The sequence below is a fragment of the Triticum urartu genome, chromosome 1, assembly GCF_003073215.2.
Source record: "Triticum urartu cultivar G1812 chromosome 1, Tu2.1, whole genome shotgun sequence".
NCBI classification, from domain to species: domain Eukaryota; kingdom Viridiplantae; phylum Streptophyta; class Magnoliopsida; order Poales; family Poaceae; genus Triticum; species Triticum urartu.
In genome coordinates this window covers 58,265,881-58,283,923 of record NC_053022.1, presented here as the reverse complement: position 1 = coordinate 58,283,923, position 18,043 = coordinate 58,265,881, and the positions used below count along the sequence as shown (strand labels likewise).

The following is an 18,043-nucleotide window of genomic DNA, read 5'->3' as shown; positions in this document are numbered from 1 at the left end:
GGTTCTATTTCCTCAACTCTTTCATTTCCTCATAACTGTGCTGTGTGTTTGTTCATATCTGTGTTTGAAGACTTTGACTGAAGACTTTCTCAATTTCCTCAGTTCAATTTCTTCAGTCTGTTTGTCTTCGTCCTGCGTTATCCTGTGATTACGCTTCCTGTACTCTGTGCCTGTCTTCATTTCATCATGATGAGTATGTTTGTATTCTGTTATGTTTACTTTTGAGTACTTATTCCGCTGCTAGTAGTTCTTCGCTAAGGAATTTCCTCACCGGCAAATTCCTCAGTGAAGAATTTTGTAAAAATCGCCTATTCCCCCCCTCTAGTCGATATAACGCACTTTCACTAGAGTTACATCTAGGTCAGTTACATCGGGAGATAGACATCCCGAGGATTACATTGTGTCTTGGAGTATGCGCCAAGTCTTCAGAAGATTTCATCTTAAGTACATCATGGAGCCTGAAGAATATGACCCACTAGTTGATCGTCCAGGGGTCCTCAACTAGCCCATCCCGAGACCGACGTAGTTATCTTCCTACATAGGACACCATCAGCAGCCCCTAAACTGATCTTCAAACTGAGGACATTGCTCGGCTCCTCCGAGTCATTGCTTCATCTTCGGTCTTCAGTTTTCGGCTTCGTAGACGAGTCCAACAAACCTAATACCTTTGCATTCATAATCATTTAGGCGCCGTGCTTTACCCAAGCTCCTTACGCCCACTTAAAGTAGGACGCCTTGGTAACACACGGATTTGATGCTGATTTAGCACACGCGGACCACGATCAGGTTATTCTTAGGCCCCCATCCGCTCCACTGCTCCGCTCCGGGAGCGGACGGAGCTACAGTGAAAAGTCTTGAAGCGGGCAAAACGATGCTCCGCAGATCCGCGGATTTCAAGGAGCCGGCATTGCCGAACGGGGCCTTAGGTAACTGATCCTGGAAACAAACAGAACTGACTCAGATGGCACAAACAAGGGAACAGAGAATTGATGAATTGAGATGCTGCAGTGTTGTTCAACACACCATGTGATACAATTACCTAGTTCCCTATCCATCCAGGCCTGAAATAAGCAAGATTGCTAAAGGCCAAAATGAGAAACAGCCTAAATATCAGCATCAAAGGCACATGTTATGAACGGACAGATTTACCGCAAGCAGACCAAATTCGAGCTAATTCTACAGACAACACGGAAGACAGATGAGGACCCTTGGAAGTTGGAACGGACGAGGGTTAGCGAGTTAGACAATGCAGACCCAGACGCCGAGGACGATGAGCGCGGTGCCGAGCGCGGCGGGCGCGGCGCGGGTGGCCTCCCCGAGGAGCGCGGCGGCGAAGGTGGTGGCGTTGGTGACTGGCACGGCGACGGAGATGGGCGAGTCGCCGAGGAGGCGGAAGAAGGCGGCGGAGGCCGAGAGGTTGGCGAGGAACGGCGCCGAGTACTGCCACGTGAGCAGGAGGTCGGCCCACCGCCGGACGGCGCCGGTGCCGGCAGGAAGGGAGCGGGAGCGGCGGTCCCAGACGAGCGCGCCCCGGCGCATCAGCGCGTTCGTGGCGCCCCACACCAGGCCCACCGCCACCATGCTCGCCGCGTCGCCGCCTACCGCCGCCATGCTCGCCCGCTTGCGGTGGATCTGGGGCATCCCTTTCTCTGCTTTCCTCACTGTGCCTGGATCTTTGCTGACTTGTTTGGGTTACGCTGAACTTTGGCTTTCGAAGGTTTGTGTTTGTGTAATTTCAAATTTCGGCCTCTGAAAAGAAAGTTTGTGTTTGGGTAATTTCAAATTTTGGCTAACCGCTAGACTATAGAGAAGTTACAAAAAATTGACGAGTTTTGGTTTGGGCGTGCTAATTTTCTAAATCACTAAGCACCCTAGTAGGGGTTAAACTCGAACAATACTACATCTACTGGACGCCTACATAACCTTCCAACTAATTCTTTTGCCCCCCTATCCCCAATCACAGTACTCTACATCATCAATTACGTAAATTCCTTACCTAACCTTTCGTAGATGTAACATTGCTCGTTAAACTTCTAGGAGCGATTCAGGTCACTGTTTTGTTTCTTACATCATTTTTTCTCGGTCGTCCAAATGTGATCTAGGCTGCGTGAGTTAGCCTCTTCTATAGGTCATTTTGTTCAGTTGTGTAGACGCATGGGGCCTGATTTGTCGATGAGTGGGACTGTAAGTCTTTCTTGGTCAAAGGCGACCTGGCGACTGAGAGGGCGTCGTGAGGCACGTGTCGCTCGGTTGTCCAGTCAGGGCTGTCTACAGAGGAGACGTGGGGGCTGTTGGGGAGGGATTTGATGTGCGGTGGAATGAGGTTTGTTACAGTTTGCTGGAGCGGGGGTAGGTGGGTGCGAGGGTGATGTTGGCGGTGTTTCTTCATTTGGCAGTTCGCTGATACTATTGGCTATTGTCTACCTATCTGATGGCAACTGCATTGGAAGGGATCTACTCTTTGTTTTTGACCATCATCTTTTGCAAGTTCTTTGCTGCTGCTTCTGGCGATATTCTTATTATACTTCTACTTTTTTCGGTTTTGGCTCAGCGGCGAGCGAGAGCGAAATAAGGGTTTTCATCAAGAGAAAAGAAAACCGAAGCGATTTCATTCGATTTGTTGTGGATTGGATGATAGAAAGTCAGCAAGCATCAAGCATACTCAAAAAGGTTGGGGGATGCTTCGTCTCTTCGTCGGGCTTTATTTGCACTTTGTAGCATATGTCATCCCTAGACACATTACACTTGTAGTTTGTTGCATACTTTAGACGTATGTATTTGCATAATACAGTGCAGTTATGAGAGGAACATGCATCTGCATTATGAGAAGGTTGTAATTGTGTATTGTGAATGTTGCAGAAATGTATTAAGATATTCCAAACAAAATCCAACAATAAAAAGGACAATTCAGGCATTTGAGGCAGTTACAGATGAAAGAAACGCCTTTGGCAATCTCAGCATTGGAGGCAGTTTGCTTAATTAAACTGCTTGCGGCTGGTTTTCGAAACTACCTGCATTATTCCGCGTATTAGCGATGCTGACTTTGAGGTGGATTGCGCAACCGGCAATGTCCATGTGCGAAATCCGCATGCAAAGCATGATTCTCTACTAGTGTACTATGCATGGGCTAGAGACTGATCTTGTTGATTTCTCAAGTTGGAGATTCGTGAGGCGTTATATTCTGGAGCTTTGGCTCATGAAATTCAAAGGCTTCATCCTAGGTATTGAGCAGCGAAGTGCTCCGAGGCAACATATTCTTTATTCTGATAGACACAGGTTATGCATTATCTTTGCCTGCAAACAACCACCAAGGGTTGCTTTCGGATGTATAGGGTGCTCATCTGCGTTCGTCCTTTGGTGGCAAGTCCAACTCTAGTTAGTGAAGGCAGTACTTGGATCGTCCTTTGACGGCGGGTGTTGTACATGTGTCATTTTGGATCTGCAATGTATTTTTCGTCTATGGCCTAATGGGGATAGGGTTCTCCTTCCCGATGGCAGCGGCACGGCCACGATGCTGGGTGCAAGGCCCCTTTCTACAAAGTCTAGTCATGTTTTCAACTTGTTTGTCGCCTAGGCTCAGCCTCGGTGTCGTTCTTTCGCCTTCGATTGCCACTAGTAACTTTCCATCTTCACTTGGGTCTCTGAGGGTGGCACTATTATAGTCGACGTGGTGTCCTTCGTGCTTCGAGCAATTCATTTGTTGTGTTCTTTCTGAAGGAAATATGCCCTAGAGGCAATAATAAAGTTATTATTTATTTCCTTATATCATGACAAATGTTTATTATTCATGCTAGAATTGTATTAACCGGAAACATGATACATGTGTGAATACATAGACAAACAGAGTGTCACTAGTATGCCTCTACTTGACTAGCTCGTTGATCAAAGATGGTTATGTTTCCTAGCCATAGACAAAGATTTATCATTTGATTAACGGGATCACATCATTAGGAGAATGATGTGATTGACTTGACCCATTCCGTTAGCTTAGCACTTGATCGTTTAGTTTGTTGCTATTGCTTTGCTTTCTTCATGACTTATACATGTTCCTATGACTATGAGATTATGCAACTCCCGTTTACCGGAGGAACACTTTGTGTGCTACCAAACGTCACAACGTAACTGGGTGATTATAAAGGTGCTCTACAGGTGTCTCCGAAGGTACTTGTTGGGTTGGCGTATTTCGAGATTAGGATTTGTCACTCCGATTGTCGGAGAGGTATCTCTGGGCCCACTCGGTAATACACATCACTTAAGCCTTGCAAGCATTGCAACTAATGAGTTAGTTGCGGGATGATGTGTTACGGAACGAGTAAAGAGACTTGCCGGTAACGAGATTGAACTAGGTATTGAGATACCGACGATTGAATCTCGGGCAAGTAGCATACCGATGACAAAGTGAACAACGTATGTTGTTATGCGGTCTGACCGATAAAGACCTTCGTAGAATATGTAGGAGCCAATATGGGCATCCAGGTCCCGCTATTGGTTATTGACCAGAGAGGTGTCTCGGTCATGTCTACATAGTTCTCGAACCCGTAGGGTCCGTCTTGATAACCCACAAGTATAGGGGATCACAACAGTTTTCGATAAGTAAGAGTGTCGAACCCAACGAGGAGCTAAAGGCAGAACAAATATTCCCTCAAGTTCTATCGACCACCGATACAACTCTACGCACGCTTGACGTTCGCTTTATCTAGAACAAGTATGAAGCTAAAAGTACTTTGTAGGTGTTGTTGGATAGGTTTGGAAGATAATAAAGAGCAAGTAAATAAAAAGTAGGGGCTGTTGTAAGTAAAGAAGCAATAAAGTAAATATAGAGAGTGTGGAAAAGTGGTGGTAGGAGTTGCGAAATTGCCCCTAAGCAGTTGACTACTTTACTAGACCGATAACAAGTATTATGTGGGAGAGGCCACTGCTAGCATGTCATCCCTGACTAGGAATTCTATGCACATATGATTGGAACTATTAGCAAGCATCCGCAACTACTAACGTTCATTAAGGTAAAACCCAACCATAGCATTAAGATATATTGGTCCTCCTTCAATCCCGTATGCATCAATTTCTATGATAGGTTGAAGTTTCTGTCACTCTTGCCCTCCAATACATAGTCCTATCAACATACAACTAACCCTATGGTGTGATCCACGCGCACACTCATATGATGGGCACCAAAGGACAACAATATAACCACAAGCAAATTAAATCAATCATAGAAATTCATCAACCACCAATAGGACAACGAAAATCTACTCAGACATCATAGGATGGCAACACATCATTGGATAATAATATGAAGCATAAAGCACCATGTTCAAGTAGAGGGTACAACGGGTTGCGGGAGAGTGGACCGCTGTAAATAGAGGGGGAAAGGTGATGGAGATGTTGGTGAAGATGGCGGAGGTGTTGGTGTAGATCGCGGTGATGATGATGATGGCCACGGCAGCGTTCCGGCGCCACCGGAAGAGAAAGGGAGAGGGGGCCCCTTCGTCTTCTTCTTCCTTGACCTCCTCCCTAGATGGGAGAAGGGTTTCCCCTATGGTCCTTGGCCTCCATGGCATGGGAGGGGCGAGAGCCCCTCCGAGATTGGATCTGTCTCTCTGTCTCTCTCTGTTTCTGCGTTCCGTGATTCTACCCTTTCACCGTTTCTTATATTCCCGGAGATCCGTAACTCCTATTGGGATGAAATTCTAACACAATCTCTATCCGAATATTAGCTTTCTTGCGGCGAAAGAAGGGCATCAACTGCCTTACGGGGTGGCCACGAGGGTCAGGGGCGTGCCCCCTGCCTCGTGGCCCCCTGGGGCACCGTCTCGCGTGGATTTTTCTTCCCAAAAATCATATAGATTCCAAAAAATCTCCGTCAGTTTTTATCCCGTTTGAACTCCGTTTGATATGGATATTCTGCGAAACAAAAAACATGCAACAAACAGGAACTGGCACTGGGCACTGGATCAATATGTTAGTCCCAAAAATAGTATAAAAAGTTGCCAAAAGTATATGAAAGTTGTAGAATATTGGCATGGAACAATCAAAAATTATAGATACGACAGAGACGTATCAGCATCCCCAAGCTTAATTCCTGCTTGTCCTCGAGTAGGTAAATGAGAAAAAAGATAATTTTTGATGTGGAATGCTACCTAGCATAATCTTGATCACATATCTAATCATGGCATGAATATTAAGACACGAGTGATTCAAAGCAATAGTCTATCATTTGACATAAAAACAATAATACTTCAAGCCTACTAATAAAGCAATCATGTCTTTTCAAAATAACATGGCCAAAGAAAGTTATCCCTATAAAATCATATAGTCTGGCTATGCTCCATCTTCACCACACAAAATATTCACATCATGCACAACCCCGATGACAAGCCAAGCAATTGTTTCATACTTTTGACGTTCTCAAACATTTTCAACTTTCACGCAATACATGAGCGTAAGCCATGGACATAGCACTATAGGTGGAATAGAATGGTGGTTGTGGGGAAGACAACAAGGAGAAGATAGTCTCACATCAACTAGGCGTATCAACGGGCTATGGAGATGCCCATCAATAGATATCAATGTGAGTGAGAAGGGATTGCCATGCAACGGATGCACTAGAGCTATAAGTGTATGAAAGCTCAAACTGAAACTAAGTGGGTGTGCATCCAACTTTCTTGCTCATGAAGACCTCGGGCATTTGAGGAAGCCCATCATCGGAATATACAAGCCAAGTTCTATAATGAAAATTCCCACTAGTATATGAAAGTGATAACTCAAGAGACTCTCTATACGAAGAACATGGTGCTACTTTGAAGCACAAGTGTGGTAAAATGATAGTAACATTGCCCCTTCTCTCTTTTTCTCTCATTTTTTATTTTTTATTTTTTTGGGCCTTCTCTTTTTTTGGCCTTTCTCTTTTTTGTAATATTTTTTTATTTTTTTTTTTTTTCGTCCGGAGTCTCATCCCGACTTGTGGGGAATCATAGTCTCCATCATCCTTTCCTCACTGGGCAATGCTCTAATAATTATGATCATCACACTTTTATTTACTTACAACTCGATATTACAACTCGATACTAGAACAAAGACATGACTCTATATGAACGCCTCCGGCAGTGTACCGGGATGTGCAATGATCTAGCGTAGCAATGACATAAAAAAACGGACAAGCCATGAAAACATCATGCTAGCTATCTTACGATCATGCAAAGCAATATGACAATGAATGCTCAAGTCATGTATATGACGATGATGGAAGTTGCATGGCAATATATCTCGGAATGGCTATGAAAATGCCATGATAGGTAGGTATGGTGGCTATTTTGAGGAAGGTATATGGTGGGTTTATGGTACCGGTGAAAGTTGCGCGATACTAGAGAGGCTAGCAACAGTGGAAGGGTGAGAGTGCGTATAATCCATGGACTCAACATTAGTCATAAAGAACTCACATACTTATTGCAAAAATCTATTAGTCATCGAAACAAAATACTACACGCATGCTACTAGGGGGATAGATTGGTAGGAAAAGACCATCGCTCATCCCCGACCGCCACTCATAAAGAAGACAATCAATAAATAAATCATGCCCCGACTTCGTTACATAACGGTTCACCATACGTGCATGCTACGGGAATCACAAACCTCAACACAAGTATTTCTACTAATCTACAACTACTCACTAGCATGACTCTAATATCACCATATTTATATCGCAAAACTATTGCAAGGAATCAAACATATCATATTCAGTGATCTACAAGTCTTATGTAGGATTTTATGACTAACCATGTGAATGACCAGTTCCTGTCATCTCTCTAAATAGATATAAGTGAAGCAAGAGAGTTTAGTTCTTTTTACAAAAGATATGCCCACGCTCTAACAAATATAAGTGAAGCAAAAGAGCAGTCTACAAATGGCGGTTGTCTAAGTGAAGAGAAACAGGCAATCCAAACTTCAAATGATATAAGTGAAGCACATGAAGCATTCTATAAAGCCATACTCAAAAGATATAAGTGAAGTGCATAGAGCATTCTATAAATCAACCGAGGACTATCTCATACCAGCATGGTACATAAAATAAAAATGAAAACTAAATGCAAAAGACGCTCCAAGATTGCACATATCGCATGAACGAAGCGAATCCGAAAACATACCGATACTTGTTGAAGAAAGAGGGGATGCCTTCCGGGGCATCCCCAAGCTTAGACGCTTGAGTCTCCTTGAATATTTACTTGGGGTGCCTCGGGCACCCCCAAGCTTGAGCTCTTGCCTCTATTCCTTCTTCTCACATCGAGACCTTCTCGATCATCGAACACTTCATCCACACAAAACTTCAACAGAAAACTCGGTAAGATCCGTTAGTATAGTAAAGCAAATCACTACTCTAAGTACTGTTGCAAACCAATTCATATTTTGTTTTTGCATTGTTTCTACTGTAATATAACTTTTCCATGGCTTAATCCACTGATATAAATCGATAGTTTCATCAAAACAAGCAAACTATGCATCAAAACAGAATCTTTCTAAAACAGAACAATCTGTAATAATCTGAACATTTACCATACTTATGATACTTTAAAAATTCTGCCAAAATTAGTAAAAATAAAAAATTTGTATAGAAAGACAGTGCAAAAAGAATCAGAACCATTTGACGTTCCATCTAAAAATGTAAAATCACACACTACAGCCAAAGTTTCTGTCCTGCACCGTACAAACCAACAAGCATCTAAAACATCCTAAAGGCAAACCTTGGCACATTATTTTTATAATACAATGGAATTGTACAAGGGGATAATTATTTTTGTTGAAAATTTTCTGTAATCAATATTCACAAAGTTGCCATGAGCATGAATAAAGTTCAAGGAGCTCTCCCACTTCAACAATGCTTGTCTTTCTCACTTTCACTTTCCTTTTTGAAAAAGTTTTGGGTTCCCCTCTTTATTTTTGTTGTTTTTAAACTATATGAAAGAACTCAACAGAAATAAATGACTCTCTAAAACTTCCGGGTTGTCTCCCTGGCAGCGCTTTCTTTAAAGCCATTAAGCTAGGCATATAGTGCTCAAGTAATGGATCCACCCGGATCCCAAGGTATATCAAAGCCAATTTTAATTAACAATGATTTGTAATTTAGTATTGAGCACAAAGTAACATATATCATGCAATGACGAAGTCTAACTCTCTTCCTATGCATAGGCATGTCATAAAAGAACAATTCATGCACACAAATTAAAGGCCAATGCATAGTATAAACAGTTTCTTGCAATTTTATTGTATTGGAAACATAAAGAGGCGGAGATGTATTTCCTCTTTCATAATAATTGCAAGTAGGAGCAACAAGCACATGCATATTATATCTATCAAAATCATCATGTGCAACGGTAAAAGGCAACCCATCAATATAATCCTTAATAAGGGCAAACTTGTCCGATATAGTGTAGTCAAGAGAATTCAAAAAGATAATAGGACTATCATGTGTGGGTGCAATAGCAACAATTTCATGTTTACATAAGGAACTATAGCAAGTTCATCTCCATAAGCATAATTCATATTGGCATCTTGGCCACAAGCATGGCAAGCATCATCAAAAAGGGATATTTCAAGAGAATTATCGGGATCATAACAATCATCATAGCAATCATCCTTCGGTAAGCACGAAGGGAAATTAAACAATTTATGAGTTGAAGAGTTACTCTCATTAGAAGGTGGGCATGGGTAGCTAATCCGCTCTTCCTCCTTTTGTTCTTCGCTCTCCTCCTCATCTTTTTCATCCAATGAGCTCACAGTTTCATCAATTTCTTCTTCCATAGACTCCTGCAAAATATTAGTCTCTTCTTGGACAGTGGGGTAGTCCTCAATATATGGTTCAACATAGGCATTAGAAGCATAATTATCATAGCAATATTTAAGTATGTCAAATTTTTCAGATTTGTAATGAGTAGCATCATACATTTCAATCAAAGAAGCAATTTCATAAGCACCCTTAAAAGCAACAAATTCTTCAATTTGTTGAACATCATTGTAACTATAAACACCCTTAGCATACGAAGATACGATTCCATTATCACTAAACTCACATTGACAGGGAATGTGTTTCTTAGGGTTTTCAGAACAACAAGTAATATCATATATTTCACATAAATTCCAAGCATAGCATTGCAAACGATGAATTTGACCCAGTAAATTTTTCCCTTTTTCAGATATTCGGTGTCGCACATAACAAGCATGCTCATCTAAAGATTTGCCCTCAACTAAGCTAGTTGGGATTTCAGCACGAGCACATAGGGATCGAAGATGATCCAAGTAATAAGCTTCAGTAGTATGATATATTTTGAGTGGTTCTTCAATCATTGGTTTAGTAGGTACAACTATTTTTTTTGGTATTTTGCGTTTCCTACCCATAACTAAAGATAGAAAACAACTAAGAACAGAAAATAAAAATTACTTAGTGATAAAGCAAACGAGCACACACGAGAATATTCACCCCACGCTATTGCTCCCCGGCAAGGGCGCCAGAAAAAGGTCTTGATAACCCACAAGTATGGGGGAACTAACTGTTTTCGATAAGTAAGAGTGTCGAACCCAATGAGGAGCTAAAGGCAGAACAAATATTCCCTCAAGTTCTATCGACCACCGATACAACTCTACGCATGCTTGACGTTCGCTTTACCTAGAACAAGTATGAAGCTAAAAGTACTTTGTAGGTGTTGTTGGATAGGTTTGCAAGATAATAAAAAGCAAGTAAATAAAAAGTAGGGGCTGTTGTAAGTAAAGAAGCAATAAAGTAAATATAGCGAGTGTGGAAAAGTGGTGATAGGAGTTGCGAAATTGCACCTAAGCAGTTGACTACTTTACTAGACCGATAGCAAGTATTATGTGGGAGAGGCCACTGCTAGCATGTCATCCCTGACTTGGAATTCTATGCACTTATGATTGGAACTATTAGCAAGCATCCGCAACTACTAACGTTCATTAAGGTAAAACCCAACCATAGCATTAAGATATATTGGTCCCTCTTCAATCCCGTATGCATCAATTTCTATGATAGGTTGAAGTTTCTGTCACTCTTGCCCTCCAATACATAGTCCTATCAACATACAACTAACCCTATGGTGTGATCCACGCGCGCACTCATATGATGGGCACCAAAGGACAACAACATAACCATAAGCAAATTAAATTAATCATAGAAATTCATCAACCACCAATAGGACAACGAAAATCTACTCAGATATCATAGGATGGCAACACATCATTGGATAATAATATGAAGCATAAAGCACCATGTTCAAGTAGAGGGTACAACGGGTTGCGGGAGAGTGGACCGCTGTAGATAGAGGGGGGAAGGTGATAGAGATGTTGGTGAAGATGGCGGAGGTGTTGGTGTAGATCGCGGTGATGATGATGATGGCCACACAGCGTTCCGGCGCCACCGGAAGAGAAAGGGCGAGGGGGCCCCTTCGTCTTCTTCTTCCTTGACCTCCTCCCTAGATGGGAGAAGGGTTTCCCCTCTAGTCCTTGGCCTCCATGGCATGGGAGGGGCGAGAGCCCCTCCGAGATTGGATCTGTCTCTCTGTCTCTCTCTGTTTCTGCGTTCCGTGATTCTACCCTTTCACCGTTTTTTATATTCCCGGAGATCCGTAACTCCGATTGGGATAAAATTCTAACACGATCTCTATACGGATATTAGCTTTCTTGCAGCGAAAGAAGGGCACCAACCGCCTTACGGGATGGCCACGAGGGTCAGGGGCACGCCCCCTGCCCCGTGGCCCCCTCGGGCACCGTCTCGTGTGGATTTTTCTTCCAAAAAACCATATATATTCCAAAAAAATCTTCGTCAATTTTTATCCCGTTTGGAGTCCGTTTGATATGGATATTTTGCGAAACAAAAAATATGCAACAAACAGGAACTAGCACTAGGCACTGGATCAATATGTTAGTCCCAAAAATAGTATAAAAAGTTGTCAAAAATATATGGAAGTTGTAGAATATTGGCATGGAACAATAAAAAATTATAGATACGACGGAGACGTATCAGTCCGCACGCTTAACATTCGTTGACGATATAGTACTATGAGTTATGTATGTTGGTGACCGAATGTTGTTCGGAGTTTCGGATGAGATCACGGATATGACGAGGAACTCCGGAATGGTCCGGAAGTAAAGATTGATATGTGGATAGTAGTGTTTGATCTCTGGAAGGGTTTCGGAATTCACCGGAAGGGGTTCCGGAAGTTTCCCAAAATGTTTGGGTACGAGAACACTTTATCTGGGCCAAAGGGGAAACCCACGTGGTTTTTGGAAAGCGCAAAAGGAAGTTTTGCGGAGTCCAGGGGCCAGACGCTAGGGTCCCTGGCGTCTGGGTTCAGACGCCGGGAACTCTGGCTTCTGGCCCTGGAGTCCGAGAAGGACTCTTACCTTTCGGGTGAAACCGACTTTGTGGAGGCTTTTACTCCAAGTTTCGACCCCAAGGCTCAACATATAAATAGAGGGGTAGGGCTAGCACCCAAGACACATCAAGAAACACCAAGCCGTGTGCCGGCAACCCCGTCCCCTCTAGTTTATCCTCCGTCATAGTTTTCGTAGTGCTTAGGCGAAGCCCTGCGGAGATTGTTCTTCACCAATACCATCACCACGCCGTCGTGCTGCCGGAACTCATCTACTACTTCGCCCCTCTTGCTGGATCGAGAAGGCGAGGACGTCACCGAGCCGAACGTGTGCAGAACTTGGAGGTGCTGTGCTTTTGGTATTTGGATCGGTCGGATCATGAAGACGTACGACTACATCAACCGCGTTGATATAACGCTTCCGCGAACGGTCTACGAGGGGTACGTAGACAACACTCTCCCCTCTCGTTGCTATGCATCACCATGATCCTGCGTGTGCGTAGGATTTTTTTTGAAATTACTATGTTCCCCAACACTTTCTGTGTGGTCGCGAGGCCGGCTCCTTTCATAGCTCTCGGGTGAGGCCTCTTCAAGTCGACGGTGTGGCGTCCTCTAGCCAAGATGGAGAGTAGGTCCCTCTTCGGCATTTGAGTAGGAAGGAGTTGTGTCTTCTTAGCACGGTGGAGCTTTCGTGCATGTGTTCTTCTAGTGGTAGTCGGCTAATCCACTGTTCTCTTATATTTTCTGTTTTAGGTTCCCGAGTGTGGTGGGCAGCACCATTTTCAAGCTATGCTTTCATTTTTTTTTCTCCTTTTGTGATTTCTTCATGTGTTGTGCTAGAAGCTGCTCTATCAGCTTATTGTATCGTTCAACTGTTTTTTCTTGTTGGTCTTGTGTAATTCCTGTCTGGTTGATGAGTACCTAATAGACTTGGTCGTCTAGATCCCTGAGACCACTCACTCACCTGTTTGCTGGTGTCAGAGTGAACACCTTTGGGGGGCAAAGGGACTCATTTATGTCACCACTAGGACACAAGAACCAAGACCTACACGAAACGACACTACACACGTGATGAAATCCTAGCCTCTTCTATTTTCGAGGAGGAGTTGAAACAGACTAAATGACATTACAACACACACCATACTAGAGAGCACCATCAAAGAGAAAGCGCCTAGCCTGCAAGAAAAAGCATCGCTCGCCACCACCGCTTGAAACTCAAAGCAACCGGACATCTCCACACAATGACATCACTCGTCCAAGACCAACCTTGCCCAGACGGCTAGCAACGTCGTCGCTGACCAATCCATAATGGATTTTAAGTTTTCACTCAGGAAAGTGACTTAGTGTGGGCGGAAGCGTCTTCAACAACTCCTCGAGGAAGGAAAGTGTCACCCTTGGGTGTTGCCGCTGCCATGTTTGAACCATCCATTCAGGAGTTTCCCTCAGAGCCAGAACTGTCATCACCTCTCCAACAAGAGGGCATGCAACCGAGGCCGTTGTGCACCAGTATTGACAAGGAGGAGTGATCCAGAGAGGCAGAAGGGGCTGTACCTTCATATTTGGAGGCGAAAGCCGAAGAAGGCCCTTTGCCTCGACAACCGCCCACCGACACCTCACCGCCCATGGGACTGAGGGATCCGGCCACCAGCATCTGCGGGGCACGCCTGCTGTCTCACCATCCGGGGCTGCCGCCCTGGCGTCCGATGCCATCAACATGAGAAACAAATCAACGTGAGCCTCCCTCCCACCTTCACCACGCCCGTCCGCCTTTCCCGTTGTCCTCCTCTAGTGACGACCATCAGGGATATGGAGGAGGTGGAGGAGAGGGTGGCTTGGGAACCCTAGTTGCCCCGGAGATACCCTATGGATGAAGATGCAAGGGGTCGAATCATTTTTATCCGTAATATGGCTCCGGTGTTTCTTTTCAGAAAGAAAAAATATGAGGACTTAAGTTTGCTAAAAAGATTGTTTGCATGTTGGACAACATGAAGTACACCACGGAGCAGTAAGACGGTGGTAATAATTGGGAGCTGTACACGTGTAAGACGCTGCGTATCTCTAGTATTTACCAGTGTGCGTATAATCCCTTCTTCCTCCTCCTCTGGCTCACACTCACACTCACTCCACCCATCGGAGCTCCCGAAGTAAGTGCATCCGGCCAGCCAGCCATGGTGATCGACGAGCAAAACAAAGTAAAGCCCCCCACCTCCCCTCCCCCTCCTCCTCTGCTCCAGCTCCCACCATCATCTGCTTCTCTACCCCACTCAACTCATTTTTTTATTGTAGGATTTCTTCATGCTATTTTTGTCTTTCCAGTGATTACCTCCTCCTGTTAATTTGGTTGATTTATTCATGGGGTGTTTGCAAATAGAAACAGAGAGGGAGGTGATTGATTCTTGAGAAGAAGAAGAAAAAAGCCCCCATCGTTTTCTCCGGTTGCATATAATATCCAGCTGCTGCTAGGGCTTTTCTAAAGTCCGCGCCACCCTTCGATCCGCTTTTTCACCGCGGGAGATTTTGCTTCGCCTGACTAATTTTCACCGTGGATCACTAGATAAAATTTGGTAGTGACAGAATTATTGATCGGTTGCCTGACTAATTTGCAGAGCAAGAGAGGGACGCCAGCGGGTGTTCCCCACTCTGCCAAGTCCAAGACGGGGCAGAAGATGGTCCATCGAAGGCGCCCTTTGCTTGATGAAGGCAGCAGCAGCCGAAACGAAGACGGCGGCGGCGACGATTTTGAGCCTACGGTGAGAACCTGTCTGAAACCATCTGAGCTCACATTGCCGCATTTCAGTTTCAGGCTTTCTCTGTTGATTCTTAATCTTCTATTGTTTGTAAATCACTACTCCCTCCGTTCCTAAATATTTGTCTTTCTAGGCATTTCAAATGGACTGCACATACGGATGTATGTAGACATATTTTAGGTACAGATTCACTCATTTTGCTCCGTATGTGGTCACTTGTTGAAATATTCATAAAGACAAATATTTAGGAACGGAGGGAGTAGATGACATTTGGTGACAAAATTATTGATTGATTTTGAGCCGACGGTGGGAACCTTTGTGGAACCATCTGATCTCACATTGCTGCATTTCAGGAACCTCTGTTCTTCCAGGCTTCAGAGTATATCAACTGCATGTATTTTGTCTGTCGGTCCATTTATTTGATACCGGAACTCATGGTTTATGATCAATACATTGTTGACATGTGTTGCTGAATGTGTTCTAGTTTTATCGGGGAGTCTAGGCTGAGCCTGCTATGAGGCCACTTCAGTAGCCTTTTGTGTCAGCATTTCATTAGCCTTTATCTGAAACTATATATGTGTTTTGTTTTGGTCCTGTACTACTTACTGCTAGATCACTAGTTGAGATTCAGTATAAGTACTAAAATGATTCATTGGTTGATTGTTGTTCATGTACGCGCATAACAATTACTCTGCATTGGTTGTGTGACGAATTTCCAGGCTATGGGAGGGACGCCAGCGGGTGATTCCCCCCATTCTGCCAGGACCAAGATGGGACAGAAGATGTCATTGGCGCATCGAAGGCTCTCTTTGCTTGACGATGGCAGTAGAATCAGTAGACACATTGCTGCTGCTGCTGCTGCGGCTGATGATGATGGTGGTGGTTCTGAGCAGATGGTAAGAACCTTAATGGAACCATCTGACTTCACATTCCTGCATTTAAGGCACCCCTGTTCTTCCAGGATTCAGAGTATCAAATGCACGTTCTCATATATCAACTCGAATAAATATAGGAAGTCGCTTTTATCAGTTAGTTGGTTGGTTGGCCAGTCGATGAATCGAGCATTGGAAAACCTCAAGTACTGAGATTGTTATGAGGTCAATTCAGTTCTTTTTTTTTGTCAACCATTTCATTTGCCTTCTCTCTTTTCTTCTGAATCTTCGGTCATGCTTACCTTGTGGAACCATCAGACAAACTGAAAATTAACTGCTTATGTTTTTCCATGTAGCGCTCATTAGTACTGCAGCGACTAGTACAAGTACACAGTGACCGCACAGCAGCCTCCATGTTATTAAGCTAGTATATTATATATACATTTTTGTGTGAAGTGCATCCTATAGGTCCTTGAACTATTTCAGAGGCGTCACATAGGTCCTCAAACTATGAAAATCATCATCCAGGTTCTCAAAGTGCAATGTGCGTCATCTAGGTCCTCGAACTATTTCAGAGGTGTCACATAGGTCCTTGAACTATTTCAGAGGTGTCATGTAGGTCCTAGGATGCACCTCTGAAATAGTTCGAGGACCTAGGATGCACTTCACTCCATTTTTTTTATCTTTACTAATTTTGAACTTCTCGAGATGCGATAATAAAAATTTGGCAATTGTAGGGTGAGGAGTTCACTGTTGATGTTGCTCAGAAGAATACGGCAGTTGATGACAGCGATGATCCAGATGGTAGCGGGGATGACTTTGTTCCATTGATAGTGAGTGTTTTATTGCTTTAGTTCTCTTGTATATGCACCAATTACACCAACATGGACCCATTCACAACATCAATTTTAGTGAAAACATAATTCTGACATCACTTCCTCGTTTTCATTTCCATCTCGATCGTAATTTTCATAAAATACGAACATGTAAGTTATTGATGTAACCTCATTATGGCAGATGATGAGAACCAAGAATGTGAAGAGTGAGCCTGGAAAGCATCCCGGCTTCCGATATAAACACAAAGCCCAGAGAACTATCAATAAAACTTATAAAGTAAGATACACTGACTTATTCCATCCCTGTGTGTGTGTGTGTGTGTGTGTGTGTGTATGATATGAACAAATAAATAAATTGCGAACAAATATATTATGAATTCAAGATGCTTCCTATGGTTGGATAGTGTTAGAGTAGTTTTTCTTTGCTTCTTTTGGCTTTTTTTACTGCTCTCTGGATTTTTATTTACCAATAATAGTTCTATTATGTGTAGAGTTTCTTGGAATTTTTGGCTTAGTTGGTTTGCAGCCATGTAAGTATTGTGTTTTCTTGGTTTTCTTTCTTCTAATACATAACGATACAAATTTTGATCCATGTCCGAGGGAAAAAAAATGAACTCACAATACTTGATTTTGGCTCATCCAAAAATTTCACAACTCAGATTATTTGTTATATTCAGTCACCTATATAAACATATTTTGAATTCATTGCTCTGTTTTGGTGGGCTACTTTAATTTCAGAGGAAGAAGACAGGGAGGTCAGCAGGTCCAGTATATGCCAAGAGAAAGATAGAGAAGAAGCCAAGATTGGTTGGCAGCAACAACATTAGTAAGGTAAGGTCGTACGAAATCGCTTGTTGATGTATCATACCCTTTAAAAAAATATTATACTATAATTGAGTATAAGTAGACCGATATGTATATTATATTCTCTAATGTGGAGGGTGTAGTCAAAATTCTTATTTGGGCTATAGACTAACTGTGAACAACTTATGACTTGCCAGATATCTGATGATGATGGCCAGAAGAAATATGCAAGGTATTTCAACTTTTGTTGTTTCTCGTCAGTAGTGTGTGTTCAAAAGCTGTCAAGTGTGTGTACATGACTAATGCACATGAATCTTCAAACAAGCTATAGTGTTTTGGGCTTCTATGCCACTGCTTTTGACAGAGCTTTGGAGGTAGAAAAGAAATTGCCAGCAGAAGGTCCGAGCTTC

At 43.2% G+C, this 18,043-nt stretch overlaps 2 protein-coding genes across 2 annotated transcripts in view; one reads left to right on the top strand and one right to left on the bottom strand.

Moving 5' to 3' along the window:
• Nucleotides 1-962: 962 nt before the first annotated feature.
• LOC125556299 (transmembrane protein 234 homolog) lies at nt 963-1,798 on the bottom strand. Its single transcript, XM_048719090.1, has one exon. The coding sequence runs from the start codon at nt 1,639-1,641 to the stop codon at nt 1,240-1,242; it is 402 nt and encodes a 133-aa protein (XP_048575047.1). The 5' UTR covers nt 1,642-1,798; the 3' UTR covers nt 963-1,239.
• Nucleotides 1,799-2,154: 356 nt separating this feature from the next.
• Nucleotides 2,155-18,043, top strand: part of LOC125532703 (histone-lysine N-methyltransferase 2B-like) — a 52,798-nt gene continuing 36,909 nt past the window's right edge. Inside the window, exons 1-9 of the mRNA XM_048696655.1 lie at nt 2,155-2,184; nt 14,447-14,566; nt 14,981-15,124; nt 15,841-16,017; nt 16,731-16,826; nt 17,011-17,106; nt 17,568-17,660; nt 17,831-17,865; nt 17,998-18,038. Of these exons, the coding sequence (XP_048552612.1) occupies nt 2,155-2,184; nt 14,447-14,566; nt 14,981-15,124; nt 15,841-16,017; nt 16,731-16,826; nt 17,011-17,106; nt 17,568-17,660; nt 17,831-17,865; nt 17,998-18,038 (832 nt within the window). The remainder of the gene's footprint in view (nt 2,185-14,446; nt 14,567-14,980; nt 15,125-15,840; nt 16,018-16,730; nt 16,827-17,010; nt 17,107-17,567; nt 17,661-17,830; nt 17,866-17,997; nt 18,039-18,043) is intronic.

Coding starts and splice junctions, on each gene's coding strand:
- LOC125556299 (XM_048719090.1), bottom strand. CDS start 1,641: ATGCCCCAGATCCACCGCAAGCGGGCGAGCATGGCGGCGGTAGGCGGC.